The 18,872-nt window shown below is 33.0% G+C and overlaps 3 protein-coding genes across 4 annotated transcripts; 1 reads left to right on the top strand and 2 right to left on the bottom strand.

Moving 5' to 3' along the window:
- Nucleotides 1-282: 282 nt before the first annotated feature.
- On the top strand, nt 283-4,112 carry LOC145074179 (protein ABIL3-like). Of its 2 annotated transcripts, none has more exons than XM_079020588.1 (10): nt 283-671; nt 1,561-1,677; nt 1,770-1,852; nt 1,956-2,106; nt 2,518-2,617; nt 2,821-2,919; nt 3,027-3,072; nt 3,202-3,314; nt 3,417-3,589; nt 3,680-4,112. In XM_079020588.1, the coding sequence occupies exons 2-10, from the start codon at nt 1,573-1,575 to the stop codon at nt 3,845-3,847; spliced, it is 1,038 nt and encodes a 345-aa protein (XP_078876714.1). In that variant the 5' UTR covers nt 283-671; nt 1,561-1,572; the 3' UTR covers nt 3,848-4,112. The 2 variants fall into 2 exon arrangements, with proteins under 2 accessions (XP_078876714.1, XP_078876715.1); XM_079020589.1 differs by having other exon boundaries at nt 284-671; nt 3,030-3,072.
- A 1,819-nt stretch (nt 4,113-5,931) lies between these two features.
- On the bottom strand, nt 5,932-7,722 carry LOC145073586 (uncharacterized). Its single transcript, XM_079020130.1, has 6 exons — nt 7,571-7,722; nt 6,975-7,234; nt 6,637-6,715; nt 6,434-6,506; nt 6,246-6,301; nt 5,932-6,146 (listed from the first exon to the last, which is right to left on the bottom strand). The coding sequence occupies exons 2-6, from the start codon at nt 7,228-7,230 to the stop codon at nt 6,032-6,034; spliced, it is 579 nt and encodes a 192-aa protein (XP_078876256.1). The 5' UTR covers nt 7,231-7,234; nt 7,571-7,722; the 3' UTR covers nt 5,932-6,031.
- Nucleotides 7,723-14,640: 6,918 nt separating this feature from the next.
- On the bottom strand, nt 14,641-17,869 carry LOC145072715 (uncharacterized). Its single transcript, XM_079019179.1, has 11 exons — nt 17,642-17,869; nt 17,313-17,493; nt 17,123-17,205; nt 16,907-17,007; nt 16,717-16,812; nt 16,548-16,601; nt 16,330-16,478; nt 16,147-16,264; nt 15,977-16,064; nt 15,018-15,229; nt 14,641-14,934 (listed from the first exon to the last, which is right to left on the bottom strand). The coding sequence occupies exons 1-10, from the start codon at nt 17,757-17,759 to the stop codon at nt 15,051-15,053; spliced, it is 1,167 nt and encodes a 388-aa protein (XP_078875305.1). The 5' UTR covers nt 17,760-17,869; the 3' UTR covers nt 14,641-14,934; nt 15,018-15,050.
- Nucleotides 17,870-18,872: the final 1,003 nt, after the last annotated feature.

Raw genomic sequence — 18,872 nt, 5'->3', positions numbered from 1 at the left:
TTATATATATCTTTACAAGAAACACATATGAATCCTCCATATTTGAATCTGTATTCCGTATCAATAAAATATGACCACACAAACATATTTAAAAGAAATGTCAACATTATTATCTGTGCTATTAAATTTTAAAAGTTTCATTATATTATTCAAAACATCTAAAATTTATAAATCACATAAAACATATGTTTCTCACGAATCACATCGTCTCAAAATATCCTAAGCTCCACTGTCTAAAAAGAGGAAAAAATAAAATAAAACGAGCAATTCATGGCTTTTGTTCGCAGGTATCTCTGTATTTACAAAAAAACCCCATTTTGCCCTTTTACTCTATATTCATATTTTTATATAATAAAGCTCTAGATGTGCAGTGTGGTTGCCTTATTCAATCCTCTCTCACTTCCATTTTCCTTCTCCCTCTTCCCACTTTCTCTATCTAAAAGACTAAAACCCTTCCCAAGTTTCATGCATTCTTGTATTCGACTAAGCACCCTCAAAACATGCTGTCTTCTTCTACTCGTTTAGTCAAAAACTTGATAATGAAGACAGAATCTATCCTTTTCTGCTAAATCTACGTGTATATCATGAGTAATTGAAGTCGAAGAGGCTATCAGCTGATTGGGGATACATACCAAATTTCTAAATTTCTAAATCCGATTCTGATTCATCAGGTCAGCTCAATGTCCGAACTCTCTTTCTTGTGGGTGCTTGTTAGTTCATGGAAAATTTGCAAAAACTTGAGAAATTTAAGGGTTCGAAACATTGTTTTTGTTACTTATCTTAAACATAACCACATATATAATACTGTTTATGTGGTATTCTCTTTTGGGTTATTGAGAAATCGTAGAAAGTTTCTGATTTTCTTCTATATGTGTTTTACAGGACCAGATTTTAAATTGTTTATGCGTGTTTGTGTCAATTTGTTAGATTATTTTAAATTTGAAAGAGACATTTACTAAAGTAAAGTATTTCATTATTGAACGCGGATTTGAACTCAAAAGACTTAATAAATCACTATTAAAATGACGTTTTTGCATTTGGTAGTCTAAGCATACCTGTTAATTCATTGGTCAATATCCAACGGTTGGATTTGAAATTCATGATATTTTATTATGGTCAGGAAGCTTCAATGGGTGTTCTTATATTTTTGTTGAAGAATCAATTAGGGTTTAGTTTTGGGGGAAGATTTATTACTTTTGTATGTTAAGGATTGTATGCCAATTTCTGACAATAAAAGTGGGAATCTTCTTTCTTTTCTATTTATGACAGAATGAGAGTAATTCTCAAGTTTTTGAGAAACAATTTACGAATTTTCTCGAATTATTTATCTGGGTTTGTTGCAGAAGTATTCAAAAAGAATTATTCCCCACTGCTCTTTATCTATTTTTTTCTGTAATTTATCATCTAAACTATTATGGACTGATTCTCGTTGTCTCCCTCTAATATAGAAATCTTCATTCCATGAATCTCCATGTCTCCAACTTACGAATCTTGATTATTTAGACCTAAATAATAATAATAAAAACTAAGAATTTACACAAATACTCATGTTTTTTTTAGGGAATTCCTTCAATGGAGACGCTATCTTCATCTAGCTCAACGTCTTTTCCAAGAGAGCCAGCCAATTATGACGAGATTGCTATGCACGAAACATTGCTATTTTCGGAAAGTCTCAAGGCATTCATCGCTCTCTTTCTAGTTTCACAATTATCTATAAAGAAACCAAATTAAAATCATAAAATATATCCCCTGTAATTTAATTTTTTCAGGATTTAACAAATTTGAGAAAGCAATTATACTCGGCCGCTGAATACTTTGAGCTATCATACACCAACGATGACCAAAAGCAAATGTGAGTTTGACCTAAAAAGTCAACATTTTTTTTTTCCAGATGTAAACGTTGTAGCTTAATCTCAAATTTTTATTCATACAATATACTATCGATTTGTTGATAGGGTGGTTGACACATTAAAAGATTATGCCATCAAGGCTATAGTCAATACGGTTGACCATTTGGGTGCTGCTTCGAATAAAGTTGACAATATTTTTGACAATAAAGTTGAAGAAGTTTCCGGATCAGAGCTTCGAGTATCTTGCATTGAACAGGTACTCTTTCATTTTGGCCATTCTTTAGGACCCATTTGTTCTGACAGGACAGGTTGTACTGCATATGAGGTATATTGGACTAGGACCGAGACTGGTGTGAGTTAGACAAATTTGCAGCTTTTTGCCTGTCACATACAAAAAGGTAAAATAGTTACACAGGACACGACGTAACATAATTTAACAGGTTGTACTGCTTCTGACGTACGTGAGACAAAAAAAATTGCAGCTTTTTGTCCCATCCAAAAAGGTATACTCACTCTTTCTCGTTTGCGCAAAAGACGTAAATGCCCTCACCCTCTTCATCGAAAATAGCCGTAGAAAGCTTTAAAAATGTGAAATTCAAGTTCGTCCTTTTTGGTCAAAATAAGCGTTATTTTTGTGTCTAATTTTTTTTTTTAATTAATTTTGTAGCGAGTAAGAACATGCCATGGCTATTTTGATCACGAAGGCGTTTCCCAGCAGTCGTCACTTTTAAAAATTCCCAAGTATCATAAACGATATGTCTTGCCAGGTACTTGTGGATCCAAATTAGTTTTAAATGCCAGAAATAGCAACATACTTTCATTTATTTGTTAATTATAGCATCTTATATTCTTGCCATAGCCCCATGTAATATGGCTTTAAAACTTTCCAAAAAGGTTGATGCTTTTGTATTTTTTTACTTTTGTTCATTGATTTTAGTCATAAAGGTTGATGCTTTATGATAATGTTCAGTTGGGGAGATGATTCAAGATGGCAATGGAACTATATTAAAGCATGAAGAATGCACATTAGTTGAAGAACATGAACATGATCAACATGAACATATGAATGGTAAGAATATATTATCATTTTTTTGACTTTTGATGATGTGCATTCTCTGTTTATGAACTCCAATGATTGTATCTTATTGTTTTCTTTGATTCCTTTTGGCATACAAGAAGTCGTTCAAGCTATAATTCATGAAAAGCCTGGAACTTTAGTCAGGTAAAGTTTTTGATTAAATTCATAACATAAAGTGTTGTCTGGATAAACGATTAATTTTTTTATGAAAATGATGGCGAATTGGTGAAAGAAACTGTACTTTTAGTATAATAATTCTTTTTTAAAATGCAGAAAAGAGCAATCTCCTTCTTCTTCTCCTTCTCCTTCTCCTTCTCCTTCTCCACAAGCTTCCCAACAACCTGACTCGTTTTCCTTTGAGGACATGGTGACAAGAAAAGATTTTGGTTTGTAACTTTGTATACATTAATTTCGCATATAATTTTCTTTGTGTATGCAAATGTATTTTTACTTAATTCTTTTAAATGGTGTTTTTCAAAAATGCATAGTTTATGGTGAATCAGAGAAGAGAGCAGTTTCACCACCTCGATTTCCTCTATTGCATACTGAATCATTCTCAAGTAGATCAAGATCAATCACTCCAAATTCAAGGTCAAATTCAAGATCTTCCACTCCAAATTCCACTCGACCAACAACTCAAACCACATTTCCACAACAATGGGTAAACTACCTCAAATCTTATAAATAATTAATTAATGGTAGTGATTTCATGGAAGGGTATTTTAGACATTTGACAATATATGTTGTGCAGCATCAAGAGCCTAGGAAATCAGTTTCAAAGCAGAGGAATGGTGATCGAGAGACATGGAAAGAAGGTGATCAAATTCAGAGCAAAAGCAAACGTCTGCTCAAGGCATTGCTCAGTAGGCGCAAGTCAAAGAAAGATGAAATGCTTTACACTTATTTGGATGAATATTGAGGTGAAAATTAGAGGACTTTATGCAAAAACAATATATAAATATATATATTTCTTGTTGAATTCATTTATAAGTGGCTATAATGTTAGGGTATTCGTATTTCTATGGTTTAATAGCTTCATTTTGCACATTAGTATGTGTAGATGTGATAGATTAGAAGGAATAAGTATAACTAATTAACTATAGATATAGAGGTTAGTGTGTTTCGCGAAGTTATGTTAGGGAAATTACAACATTTTTATTGAGATATTTTCGTTTTTGCAGTAATCTTTTGTGGTAAGTACATAATGCTACAACAATTCTTGTGCAATAGAATAATAGAATGATAGGATGAAATTTAAGGGTGTTTGTTTCAATGATTCGTTTCAATATGGTCAAGTGAGTTTGAAATTTTTGGTTGTGAAAATATGGATTTGAATAATCCAAATTCAATTAAAATATGATATGAGTAGAGACATTCCAAAACAATAAAGGTTAGTATAACAAAAGATTTTACATAGTGTTTTTTTTCATGATTAAATCTCAAGTTTATTATTTTTCTAAAACAGACCTTGTATTTTTTTATTTTATTTTTTTTCGATTTGTCCCTTATAGTAGGTTTTTTTTTCCCAAACCACAAATTTGAAAGTAGGCAGAAAGGACCAAATCCGCAAATTTGAAAGTTGTTGGACTTGATCCACAGAAAATGACAAACCTGAGGGACCAATTTTGCAGTTTACTCTAATAATAATATAATCATACGACGCCTTCTTACCTTTAATAACTCCATTGACCTTTTAAGAATCTTACGTTAAATAATCGATATATATATATATATATATATATATATATATATATATATATATATATATATATATATATATATATATATATATATATATATATATATATATACTCTAATAAATGAAAATCTTTTTGCCACATGGCACACTCTCATTGATTTTGGCACTTGTCATTTTGTGGTTATTTTCAATTAAATTTTTTCCACATGGCATTTTGTGGTTGTTTTTATTGTTATTAAATTTCATATAATAATTTATTAAATATATTAATTTCAATAAATATAATAATAAATGCATATCAATTTCATTAATTAACTTTCCTTCTAATTCTAAATTTTCAAAATTAAAACCTCATTAGTTTCCTTTGTTTATTTATCTAAATTATATGTTTAAATTTAAAAAGAGAAAAACACTTTAATTTTAATAATTCAATATTTTTCTAATTTTTTTATAAATTTAAACTTCTTAAATTTTTAGAATTTCATATTTTTTTAAATGAACCCATATAATACATGGGTCTTACACCTAGTATATATATATATATATATATATATATATATATATATATATATATATATATATATATATATATATATATATATATGGTACTACTTTAGGAACCATTTGTGTGAATTACTTAATAATAACAGTTGTCGCCTCTTCCTGGAGAGGTTTGTGACTCGTTTTCTAAATGTCACATATCTAGCCCTTTTACATAACATATATTTTAAAACTTTATCCTTTTCATAATTTAAAAGGTTGTCTATAGTAATTGAGGGTACATAAAGAATTCCCCTAAAAAAACCGGTACCCACTTCAAAACAACATAAAAGGATCCAACACAGTTTATTGTAATATACCTTATGTTCATGTTCTTTAGAATTTATCGTAAACATTTGTTATCTCCTAACCGGTTTTAGCGAGTAAATACTGGTTTAACCGAAAAGATACCAATGATTTTTCTACCAAAAATATTTCTGTAACCATTTATTTCAAGAAAGTAACCGAAAATGCAAGTACTTTTCAGAAATAATAAATGCAATATTAACTAATTATTTACATTTTTCAACAAACATTACCAACTAAACTTATACATAAAACACGTCATTTTCGGTATTTCAGTTGGGTTGATATTTTTTTTTCCTGTTTTTACTTAAAAACCCTCAACCAGATCAAAATTTTGATTCTTTCGGTTTTTTACACTCTTAATATAAAAACCCAACCACACACATAAATCACAATACACTAAAACACCTGCAAAACAAGCAAGCAAGTATGCTTACAGAATTTATAAATGCTTGTAATTTAACAAAAAAAAATTCCATTATGCTCCTATAATCAAGAAGCTAAATTCCACAAATACCAAGTTATACAATTCCATCTAATGAACACACATGTAACATGTCATAGTTCCATATCTTTACCAAATTGTTCAATTGTCTTCGTTGCTAATGTCAAAGCATCCATAAATGCACTAAAAGACGCCCGAAGAAATCTAGCTTCAACTGCCTCAAAACGCCTGCAATAACACACACACACACACACACAAATTTTAAATCTTTCTCTCAAGGTTTAAAAACCAAATCTTGCATTCTATCACAAAAATAAATAAACTCACACTGAAAGTTTCCTATTAGAGACAGACATCAACCTCCTTACTTTATCTGGTTGCAGCTGCAATTGTAAAGATAAAAATAGTAACTGACATGACATGACTGAAGAGTTTATATTGTGTTTGATATGCATTAGACTGAGATTGAGACTTATGTGAATGAACAAATGGTGAATAATCATATAATGCAATACCTCTTTGTCAACATTGAGTGTTGAATATATGATGTAAGCGTTTTCCTCAGACTTGCAATCCACTTCCACATCACTGCAGACAAAAAACTTATAATATGGATAAACAAGAAAACCATTTGTCTTGAATATCTTTCATATCTTGTTTTCATAATAAAGAAAAAGGTTGAATATCTTTCAAAAGCTAAAAAGAAAGAGAGACTAACCAGGTGAAATCCCACTTATTGAGATTCTTTTCTTGGGCATCTGTTTCCATGGTAGAAGTTGCAACATCCATCTTTAACTCTGAAAGTGCATTAAGAGAAGCGATTATAATCACTGCTAAACAACACTACATTAACAAAAGGAAAGAAAAAACATTGTGTTATTAAGTAAAATATCAAGCTAAATAGCTTCTATCTATGGATAATAAGAGAAGGAAAGAACAAAAAAGGATGCAACATGAAGTATTGGAGATTTGGGAACTAAAGTTTAATTTCAGAAAATATAAATCAATTATAATTAGAATTAGAATTAGAAACCAAAATAACATTTCATTAAGCACCATTGGGCTTTGAAGTTGCAGTATCTTGAAGAAGCGAATTGCAACTTGAACTTGCGGTATCTTCAAGAAGCTCATTGCCGCTTGAACTTGAACTTGTAGTATCTCCAAGAAGCACTTTAGTAGATTTAACAATCGCCTTTGCAGCTAGAAAAAATGTTGTGAGAAAGAGATTGTCATCAGACGAACTGGATGAAGATGATGAGAAAAGGGGATTCTTTTCAAAAACATATTTGCTGCGTCTAGGTGATGGATCCATTTGACTAAAAAGGTAAGAGAGAAAATATAATTAGGTGTGAACTGAGATTTGCGAAGTGGTATTTATATGAAAATATTTAGGGTTAAAAAGAAAAGGCATATAGGATATAGCCATTGCCAATGTTCAAAAGAAGAAGATAGAGGAGAATTCCTTAGCCCGACATGGCTTCAAATGTTCCGGAGCCAGAGGCAACCTGCCTCGATTCCGTGCACTCGTAGAGACATTTTATCGAACACTTTATATGCATCAATTGTACCAAAGAAGTTCATATTAAGGATCCTAAAGGTGTGGCACAGGTAGAGATGTTACGAGTGAGTCGAAGTGAATATGGATTTCTTACCGACGAAGATGACGACGCAGATGATTCAGCAATCAGCAGAAAGCCGTTATCGTTTCGGCCTTGTACCGGACCTGAGAAGTGCGTGCGCGGGGAAACCTAATTCACTAAACAAGCCAAACCCACTAACCTTGATTCTATATCGGTTTGACATGTTGTCCTCTTGAGTCTCGAACTAAAGTTGAAAAAACTCATTAACTGTTTTTGAATTCATATTATATATTTAGTGTTTTTTTTTTTTCTTAAATGACTTGTTTCTTTTCTGAAAATAATGTGAGTGAAATTAGGTAATATAAATATTTTTTTTTTGAATTTAAACAAAATAAAAAATAATAATTGTAGCTTCTAAACAACCTTTTCAGGACCCACGTGAGAGGTTAATCGCGAAACACTAACAATATTTTCTTATACTATAGTTTGAACTTGAATATATCATATAAGAAATTTTGCACTTTAATTGCTAGACTCTCGTCACATGACCATTTTATTTTCTTTACAATACAAAAAGGTTGGCTCCCATTAAATAAAAAAGTTATTTACTAAAATAATCATAAATTGTGTCTCACATGTACTTAGTTTTCTAGTGTTAGAGATTTGGATGTAATAGCACTTTGGAATTTTGAGAATCGTGTAGTCACTTTCAAATTGAAGTATTTTGGTGGTACTCCCGAAATCAACAATTGGATAAGACTCAGAATGAGAGAAATAAAAACAAATAATGAAATTGAAATGATTTTCGTAAGTGTACCACAAAATATGACCAGAATTGGTTATAAACCTCATTTGTTTGAAAACTGTCACAAAACAATTTTCTATGTCCCAAAATTGTCTAAACTGTCACACGACAGTTTCCAACAGTCATAAGTTGTCACAAAACTAGGTTTTTAATAATAGTCTAGACAAAGTCAAAATCGGGTCAATCGACCATAGCCAGGGGCTCTGCCCCTTGGACTCCGCTTCCATGGGCGTTGCTCCCAGATCCCCATTCGTTTATAGGTCTCGCCCCTAAATGACAATCTATTTTGAATCTTGAACAAACTCAAACAAATGTGCACTTCGCACTCCTTACTTGCTTAATGTTTGTCAAGATTATATTTGGTCAACAAATTAACCTATCACACTTGAATACATATTGGTAATACAAATCACCAACATCTAGTAGATCCCTATTTTTTGGACAAAATTGATTAAGAATCTTTTTTTTATTTATTTTAAAATCGGTAACACCCATAAAATTTGAGCCAATTTAAAACTTTTTAAATCATTTAAAACCATTCATTTATTACAATTCGTTTTCAAAATAGTTTAAACATTAGAGTTTCCAGAAATCATATTCATCAATCGAGGAAGTGTACGGTCACGCATTCGCCTTCCCGCGGTCATCCGTTATACCTGAAACAATAATCGATAAATGTAAGCTCGAAGGCTTAGTGAGTTACCCCCAAAATACTCATACACACAACAATACACATATAATAACAAACAACATATTATGGGTCCAATCAACCATCGGGTTGGAATACCCCAGTCCCTCAACCATCGGGTTGGAATTCCTACATACTATAGGTCCAATCAACCAGCGGGTTGGAATACCCCAGGCCCCTCAACCATCGGGTTGGAATGCCAACTTACTACGAGTCCAATCATCCTCAAGATGGAATACTCTCGGCCCACAACCATCGGGTTGGAATGCCCACACACTACACACATAGCACAGATACTATGGGTCCACTCATCCGTCAGGATGGAATACCCCAGGCCCCTCAACCATTGGGTTGGAATGCCAACATACTATAGGTCCAATCAACCATCAGGTTGGAATACCTCAAGCCCCTCAACCATCGTGTTGGAATGCCAACATACTATGGGTCCAATCAACCATCTGGTTGGAATACCCCAGGCCCTTCAACCATCGGGTTGGAATGCCCACAACAAATCAAACATGTGTACCTATATCAGATAATCATGTAACAGACTATAGAGATAACATACTAGGTTCCTATCATCCTTGGGATGGAATACCCTCAACTACCAATCACTCATGTGCACACATAACATGTAATCTCCTACTAGTGTACAGACAGTCAGACCAAGTACAGGCCGCTAAGCATAACCACATCCTCTCTGCCAGGATATCGATCTACCATACGATACCAACATATAACCATCTTGTCTACCAGAATACCGACCTAACAGATCATACCAACATACAACCATCCTATCCACCAGGATACTGATCTAACAGATCATACCAACGTACAACCATCCTATCTACAAGAATACCGATCTAACATATCATAACAATATTAATTCCAAATACAAATCAAAGGGCCGACCTTGGTGCCTTAGACCCTTGAGTACAGTGAGGATAACTCACCTCGTAAGTAGCTCGGAAGGTAGTGTCAAACTCCTCCAAATGTAGCTCCAACTCCAACACATATATTCACCAATGTCATTTGCTATAAATACCCAATTTACCAAAATACCCTCAGAAGCCAACCGGTCAACTCTTGGTCAAAGTCAAAGTCAACTGTCAAGGTCAACAGTCCATGTTGACCTTAACTCGTCGAGTACCCTAATATACTTGCCGAGTTCCTTGCATAACTTGCCAACCTGCCGAGTCACTCGTCTGACTCGCCGAGCCCAAGGCATTCTTCATCGGACTCGCCGATCCGTTCATGACACTCGCCGAGTCCCTTCACTCCTTCATTCATACATATAATTTTTAAGTTGCTTCAAAGCTCCAAACAGTAGATCTAGGCTCCCAAGGCATATTTATCACGTAACGTTGCAACCTTTACGTGCATGCAAGGCTCTAAAGGCTTAGAATGTCAATCTCAAGCTTACAATGGGGTTTATCTCAACATGGAGGGTTCATGCTTGCTAAAGCTGGAGACTTTATGGCTTTAGAGTCTAAGATGAGCTCAGATCTGAAGTTGCAACTTTAGATCCTAGCCCATACCCGAAAATGAATATCACCCATGCTATAAAAGCCCTAATCTTTAACATGAAGAGATCTAGAAAGAACAAGGTCAAGGTAACAACTTGTTACCTTCAGACTGATGCCACTTAGCAGAGAGATCGAATCCACCAGCTCCTCTATGATCAAATCTTCTTAAACTCCAAGCCTTCTTCTTGCAAATGCTTCAAAACACACTTTCCCTCCTTCACACACTCAAAATGGTGGTTTGGATCGGTTAGGGCTACTTCTGGACATCAAAGGGTGATACCGGGGGGGGGGGGGGGGGGGGGCGGAGGTAAGGACTTAAGGTCCTTTAAATAGGGTGCAAACCCTAAGATTAGGGTTTTCTCTTCCCAGCACCAACTCGTCGAGTCCAGCCGTCGACTCGGCGAATTGGTCACTTAACACGTGGCCAAAACCCGCTCTCACTCGACGAGTAAGTATACCTACTCGCCGAGTAGGCTCCTAAAATTACACATAAGCCCCTAAATCATACTTCTGAAGTTTTGGATGTTACAATTTTTTTTTATTTTGTAAGTTCTTGATATTTGATTAATAAAAACATTTCATTCAACAAAACTAAAATGACCATATATGGAAGGCCCGTGTATGAAAATGACCATCACTTCGATAAGTATCATAAAATGACCGTGTATTTTGTATAGATCGATCCATATTCCATAAATGCACAAGATAAATTTTCTATAAAAAAAAAATTGAGTTTGTGAAAAATTTCAGAGACTACCTTTACTTTTATAGAGAAGTCGTTAAAAAAAAGTTGTTAAAGTCTTAACGAAGTACCTTGTATTTATTAAATAGTTTTTATTAAGGTTGTAAAGAATATTCGGCTGAACCTCGACGGTCGCCTGAGGTTAATACATTAATTGGCCTATCGGAGGATTAATATGAGATTAATCTGGGACAATAAATTATTAATAAAACTCTTTAAAAACTTAATATATCCTAAGAAAATATGTATTTGAAAATTTAAAATTTTGAAAATTGGGAAATATGAAATATTTTGTATAATATTTGAAAATTTGAATACTTGAAAATTTAATATTTTGTAAATTTGAATATTTGAATATTTTTAATTTTTCCCGCTTATGAGCGCAGGACCGTCAAGCCCGAGTTTGACTAATATTAACCAATTTTCGCTAAAGACTTCTAATCGTAATCGGTTGTATTAATCGGTCGTCAAAGCCGACATCTGCAACACTGGTTTTTATTATGAAAGAAAGTTAGTTGTTGAAGACTTAGCGAACTATTTTTATTTTCATAGAAGTCATTAAGTTCTGAATAATTCAAGAAATACCTATTTTTTTAGCAAAGTCTTTTTTCTTTTGAAACCCAAACCCTCAGCTTGTTCTTTTGTTTGTTCGTCAACGAAATAAGAGGAGTCTAGGAACAACCGTTCATATATGGGTTTTGATTTCAAGAAGCAAAACTGGTCTAGAATTTTATTCATGTTCTTTGTGATTTCTAGATTTGTGAAAAAGATCGAAACTTAAGACTATACGGTGTGAGCAACAAGAAAGAATGTTATGAGTGAGACGATACCTCTTAACGCCGTTATAACATGGGGAACATCACCCCTTTCATGTTAAGGGATGTTATGTTAAGAGATGTTGGCGTGATGACATATTGAAACATGGGCTCTCTCTCTCTATCTCTCTCTCTCTCTCTCTCTCTCTCTCTCTCTCACAACACCATGTTAAAACATGGAAACACCATCCCCACTTCATGTTATAATATATTGGAATGTGAAGTGGCAAAGTTTAGATGTTATAACATCCACCTTCCCGTTGCCCATACATTGCAGTCTAAGGGATCTTGATTTGTTTTTGTTTTCAATTACAGAAATTAAAAGAGGTTGAACTCATAGAATCCATAATTTTTAATGACTTTCTTCTCCTATCATTCCAAGAAGCTCCATCTTTCCTATCATTGTACAAAATCAGAGATAACGAGAGAATATCCCTCGTGACCAAAAAAAATTGAATGCACAACTATGTAGCCATTTTAATGAACATGCCCGACTTTGAACAAGGGCTAGGAGGACAATTGCACAGGGCCCACTTTTTTGTGGGGCCCAATTTTTTTTAATACTATATACAAGTTACCCAATTAGAAACAGGAAGGCTCAACAATTGTCGTTCGTCAACCACGCACCACCAGAAGACAGAAGTGAAGTCGATATCCAAAATCCCACAACCAGTCGACTACCTTTGAAAGTGATTCAGCAGCTTGCAACACAACAACACTTTTCAGGTAAAAGGTTTCTACTTTTCTTTTTATTCCAAGCCTTGAATCAGAATTGCCAAATCATATTATCAGTCTATAAGATTAGGTTTAATGTTTATTAGAAATCAGATTATTAGTCTAACAGATTATCCATGGATTGATTGTTTGAAGCGTCGAATAATGGTAACATGAAGCCATGTGGAAGTGACAAAATAGAAGATCTTACCTCATGTTCCAAAATTACCCCTGATACAGACTTGATGCTATCAAACTTTCATATGGAAATGTTGAAGGTGATAGTGATAGACATATCTGCAAAAGTTACATATAATCCAAATAAAAAAAAGGAGGAAGAAAAACATAGGCATCACAGTTTCTAACAAAAAGGGTAATCCTTGTAAATTTAACATAATCTAAATTACTTGAACATGAGATACATTTTGATTTTGTTATCCATGGGAGATAACTATAAAGCTCCATGTTTCACAAAGTGTGAGTTTGATCAAGTTTTTTTTATTGCTAGAACGGTGGTGGTGCCCATTTTGTAGTTCTTTCTCAAGAATGGCTATAATTGAGACAGATATTATGGTAGAGTAAAATTACCTCAATGATTCTTTATTAACTAATATAATCTAAAGAAATGGAGCAATCCTAAATAATTTTTTATAAGCTAAATATTATACTTGTCGAGGTAAAAATATTGCAAGTAGGGTTGCCAAGTCTTTAGGACCGGTAACAATAAGCTTATCACCTCTTTATCTCTTCTCCAAATTTGATGCCCACGAATGTAGATCTGTTGTTAAGTGGATAACTCTCCAACCAATGTCGCGCGGATTTAGCTTCCCAATTTGTTCCTTGATGGAGTTAAAATTTTGAATTTTTGAATTATACTTGTTTTATGTATAAAATAATATGATTTTTCTATGTTTATTGTTATAAAGTTTATCATCATTTTAAAAAAAACTTTAGTTTATATAATTTAATTCGTTACTTTAAGGACTAAAGATTTTTTTTTCCGAGTCGTCCCGGGCACTTGAATACTCTAAATCGACCCTGTTAATGAATAGCTCCTAAATAAATAATATTGTAGCCTTGTAAGTCTCATATTTTAAAAACAAAATTATCTTCTTTCATGCAATGCCATATATAATGTAGAATATTCCATTTCCGAATGGCATATTATCACACATGCTACTTAAACTTTTTAATTTAATAATTTATGTTCACTACACAAGCCAAGTTCCTAAGTCCCAACCAGTCAACCACCTTCCTCAATCGTGAGCATGGAGAATCCCACGATATTAAGCAAACAACACGGGTAACATCTCTCTCTCTCTCTCTGTGTGTGTGTTTGTTTATGTATGTGTGTAGTTGATTGTTTTGTTTTCTTTGATGACGTGACACTGCGATTATATTGGCTATCGTGAACCTATCTATAAAACACAAATTTTAGGAAAGCATAGGTTTTGTTGTTGTGGTCCGATTGATATTTAGGTTCTTGTGAATTGCTATCGGCCTCACGCAGTATAGCAATTGAATGATCAAGTTCAGAACTCATATGGTTTGAAGTCGTTTGATGTTGGAATCGAATCAACAAATTCAACTCCAGACTGTCGATTGAACTTGAAGGTGCATATTAATCCCTACACATATAGCACATACAGCTAGAAACGAATTGTAGATGACAGGTTTTCTCAAGCTGTCATTTACAAGTTCGTACAACATCAATTCGTGGTGTTCTTTCTATAGGTAAATACACGTCGACAGTAAATGCACCATATTTGGGAGTAAAACTAAAACCCTAAATTTTCTCAAACATGTCATTTACAATAAGTTTGTATCATATTCTCAGAAAAAGCGCCACAGGTAGGAGTAAAAACATGCTTTAATTAAACAACATCCCATTTTGTTTTTATGGATTGTATAAGAATTTGGTGATTTGACTCAAAATACGAGCAAGAGTGATTTACAACATTAAGTATAATCAGGAAAAAGCAAGAGTGATATAAAATACTCAAAAATTATATGCTTTTGGGTTGAATCCCATTGCAACTCAAAACTCCCTCTTGTATATGTGTCTATTAGTTATAACTTATAAAGTTATATCATTCATCTTTTCTGCACTTTGTTGAGCCTTACATCAATATGTTCAGAAAATTACCTGCATGGTAATTTGGTTTTGAGTGATTAAGATTATTAGGTTAAATACACAAAACTTATTAAAGAATGAATTTGATTGCTTACCACATAACATCATCATCATCATCATCATCATCATCATGTGAGAGCAGTGCCTACCCTGACTGGCCTTATGCGTCTAGGAACTTTTCTTATGTACTCAAATAATAAAACAAAGATGCTAAATATGTATAGCATGATGCTTCTAAGAGTTCCATCAGTGATTCCTCCTTCTGACTTAGATCCACTAGAGGAAATCCAGCTCATTGACCAGATACCTGAGAAAAAAAACACACACACACATTGGTTTATTATTGCCAATTTCTGTTTGCTTCAGTTATGAATGTCATAATTTGTGTTCCATGAGTTCTACTGCAAAGAGGGAATGGAATAGAGCATTCTTCATGGAATGTGATTCATTTGCCTTGTCTGAAATTCATTCCATGGGGTAGGGGTGTTTTATTTTGATATATTATAACTCAAAATTACTTCAACTTGCATCATCTTTGATAAGAAAAATGTTTTTAAAAACTTCCAAAATTTCAATTATTTTTTATTGTTATTTTCAGAAAAGGACTAAAAGTTTCTTTTACTATAATTATATTTTAAGATATCATGGTATATGATTTTGTTTAAATTTTTTATCTTTGCCAAACAAATTTTTTAAAGTGATAAATAAACTTATTTTGACTGTTTGAAATACATATAGACTAATTTCAAATGACATGAAATATATTGTTATGCAATTTATTTGGCTAATTATCTTTATCTGGTTAAACTTTATTCTTATAAAATACATCTTTTTCTTTCTTCACCAATATAATTTCATTTGATTTTCTAGTTTTACACATAAAACATGTTTAAATGACTCATATTCCATTCCTTGCAAGTCAACCAAACATGATAATGAAACACAGTTTTAATCCTTTCTCATTCCATTCCTTTGTGATTCCATTCCATCATCCCAAATATAATCTTAATCCAAATTGAAAACTGGATTCTTATTTCTACTTGACCAATCTTACTAGTGCTCTTCCCAGACAAATTTGTCCAATCATGTGGACTTATATTGCTCTCTGATGCCCTTATCAATTCAAGTAAAGCTTCATTCACCTAAATTTACAATGTTTGCACACATATCAGTAAAACACTGTATGTATGTTATGTATGTTATGTATGTTATGTATGTATGTACCTCTTTGGTCCTCTCATGACTCACAAGATGACCTCCATGAAGTTCAACCATCTTTGCAAGTGGATATAGTTTTTGTGCGAGTCTTCTTGCATGAGATACTTGAGCAATAACATCAGATCTACAGAAATTTAAGGAATCATCAGTTTCTAAAGTCTAAACTAACACAAAGATATGTATATATACCTGCCATGAATGACTGATATTAAAAAACCTTGTTTTCGGATGATTTCTAGATCTGTTTGTGATAATTTGTGTGTCCAACAAGCATTAATCTGACCATCAAATCCATGATTGGATTGCATCCCACTCGCTGAAATTGCTTTAACATATTCCTGGAAAAATATTTCATAAATAAACAGAATTTGTAAAAAAAGTAGATAATAATTAAATTAAATTCTTACTTGATATAGTATTGCTCTTCTTGTTTCACGTCCAACATATTCTCCAAGATATTCCTGCACAATTCAGTAGAAACATGTCTTCTTTTGAAAATCAGACAAGTTGTGAAAAGTCTAAAATACCCCTTCCCTTAATAAGGAAAAGGTAGATGGTTTGACTTTTGAGTTTGACCTGTGTATAGTGAGTGTCGAGATCCACCGCTGCTCTCTGTGCTGGAGTTTTTGCCATCAAAAAACGAATAGCAATGGAAAATGTTTGGCGATCAAGCTGCAGAAATGAAAATAAATTTTAGAAAGGAAAATTAAAAACTCATTAAGCTGAATGTAGTTTAGATGAAAGATAATTTGTTGTAGTTTAGTACCTTGGGAAGACATTGATAGCCTCCACCAGTTACATTAAGTAAGGCCAAAGACTGAATTCTATCTGGAAATAGAGCAGCCAGTTTTGAAGCAATCATACCACCTCCACACAACACAAACACAATCTTAGATTTTCAAGATTCAAATTCCTTCAAATAGGCAATGAATGTATTTTCTAAATGAATTTCATAAACATAGTTGAGTTGACTCAGACTCACCCATTGAGTGGCCAAATACATGAGCTTTCTTCCAACCCAAATGGTCCATTACTGCTATCGCATCTTTAGCCATTATACTTGTTCTGCACCCAACATTTAACTCATTTATTTATGCTTCAATGAAACAAAATCAAACCTAAAATCACAATATATAAACCCAAAAAGATGATCCGAAATTTGATATCCTTACGTATATTCTGATCTTTTAGTTGGTATAGAGCTACGACCTACTCCCCGATTGTCAATGGCACACACCTCAATACCTGTACCTGTCTCATTGGAACTCCGATCATCGTCTTCGTCGTTGGGTTTTACGCTTCCGACGAGGCCCTGGATTTGCGGGTTCCAGGAATTATGGGTCGCAGCTAATCCTGACAAAAAAAAAAGTCAATTTGATGATGAAATGAGATTATAATCAGGGAAAAGAGATAAACAGAGTTCGAAAATGCCTATGATCGTTAAGAATTCAGTTGGATTATATTTAGGGAAGAAAGATAAAGAGAGAGTTATCGGGAGTACCTATGATCATTAGAACTTTGACGGGGCCACCGCCGTAGGTTCTGTAAAAGATCTTTATACCACGGTTGATAATTGCATCGTCGCCACTCTGGTATTGTCCGACGTCGCACAGCGGCATCGTTTGTTAGCCGGAATTTTCAGAATCGGTAATCTTGCTATCTGTGTGTGTGAGAGAGAGATAGAGGTGTGTGTGTGTGTGTCTTGAGCCGCTTCTAAAATTAGTATTTTTAGGAGAAATAAAATGAAATTTATTTTATTTGATGTAAATTTGTGGTTGTAGAAATTGTATTTCAGGTTATACAGTATTACTGTATTTAACAATATGAATTCACACTACTATACAACACCGAATTCATATTATCAATTATGCTTAATGATCCTCTCTCTTATTGCAAACATTATTCTTCCGCGAACACTTATTGACTTAATTAGTGAAGCTGACTTTTGGAACATTTTACTGAAAAATAATCAATATTTTTGTTAACTTTACAGGATGATTCATAATGATGATTGAGGTTCCGCAATTTTGATGGGAAAAAAAATCTCAAGTCATCAATGTGTGAATGGTAAAAATAGATCAATCTACAAACATTGTTTTGTTTTATATGAGATGAGATACCGTTTATATAAAGGTTATGTTAAATGGTCATTTAAATTAAGATTTGAATAATTTGCTAAGAATAAGATCGTTTTAAAATCGAATTTTGCAGATGAAAAGCTCAAGAGGCAATAATTTAAAAAAAAACAATTAACAATTATTTAAAATCTAAATTTTACCAAGTCATCTAAATATCAAAGATGTAAATTTGTCTTTGGTCTTCACTAAAATTTTCAAACTAAATGTAACGTCTGCGTTTCACGGTAGTCATTAATTATAAAGATTTGTATTTATGTCGGTCGACTGACGATTGTAATCATTTATGAATAAATAAAAAAGAATTATTTGAATATATATATATATATATATATATATGTGTGTGTGTGTGTGTGTGTGTTTATATTATGTTGTGGGGAAACTGAACAGATATTATGTGAATATAATATTTGTAGAAAAACCTATGTTAAAACTTAATAAATAGGGCTCAAATACATATTTAAAATGAAACCGTTATTAGGATAAATGATCTAAACGAAAGTCGAATTACTCATCAATAATACCTACACGTCGACATAAAGAACGACAAAATCTAACTTCATATGAAAAGTTATGTTTTTTGCAGTTTCAAGTGCG

This window comes from Lactuca serriola, chromosome 9 (assembly GCF_051521515.1).
Source record: "Lactuca serriola cultivar US96UC23 chromosome 9, Lser_US96UC23_V15, whole genome shotgun sequence".
NCBI classification, from domain to species: Eukaryota; Viridiplantae; Streptophyta; class Magnoliopsida; order Asterales; family Asteraceae; genus Lactuca; species Lactuca serriola.
The sequence above is the reverse complement of the archived record's forward strand: the minus strand, read 5'-3'. Positions and strand labels throughout refer to the sequence as shown.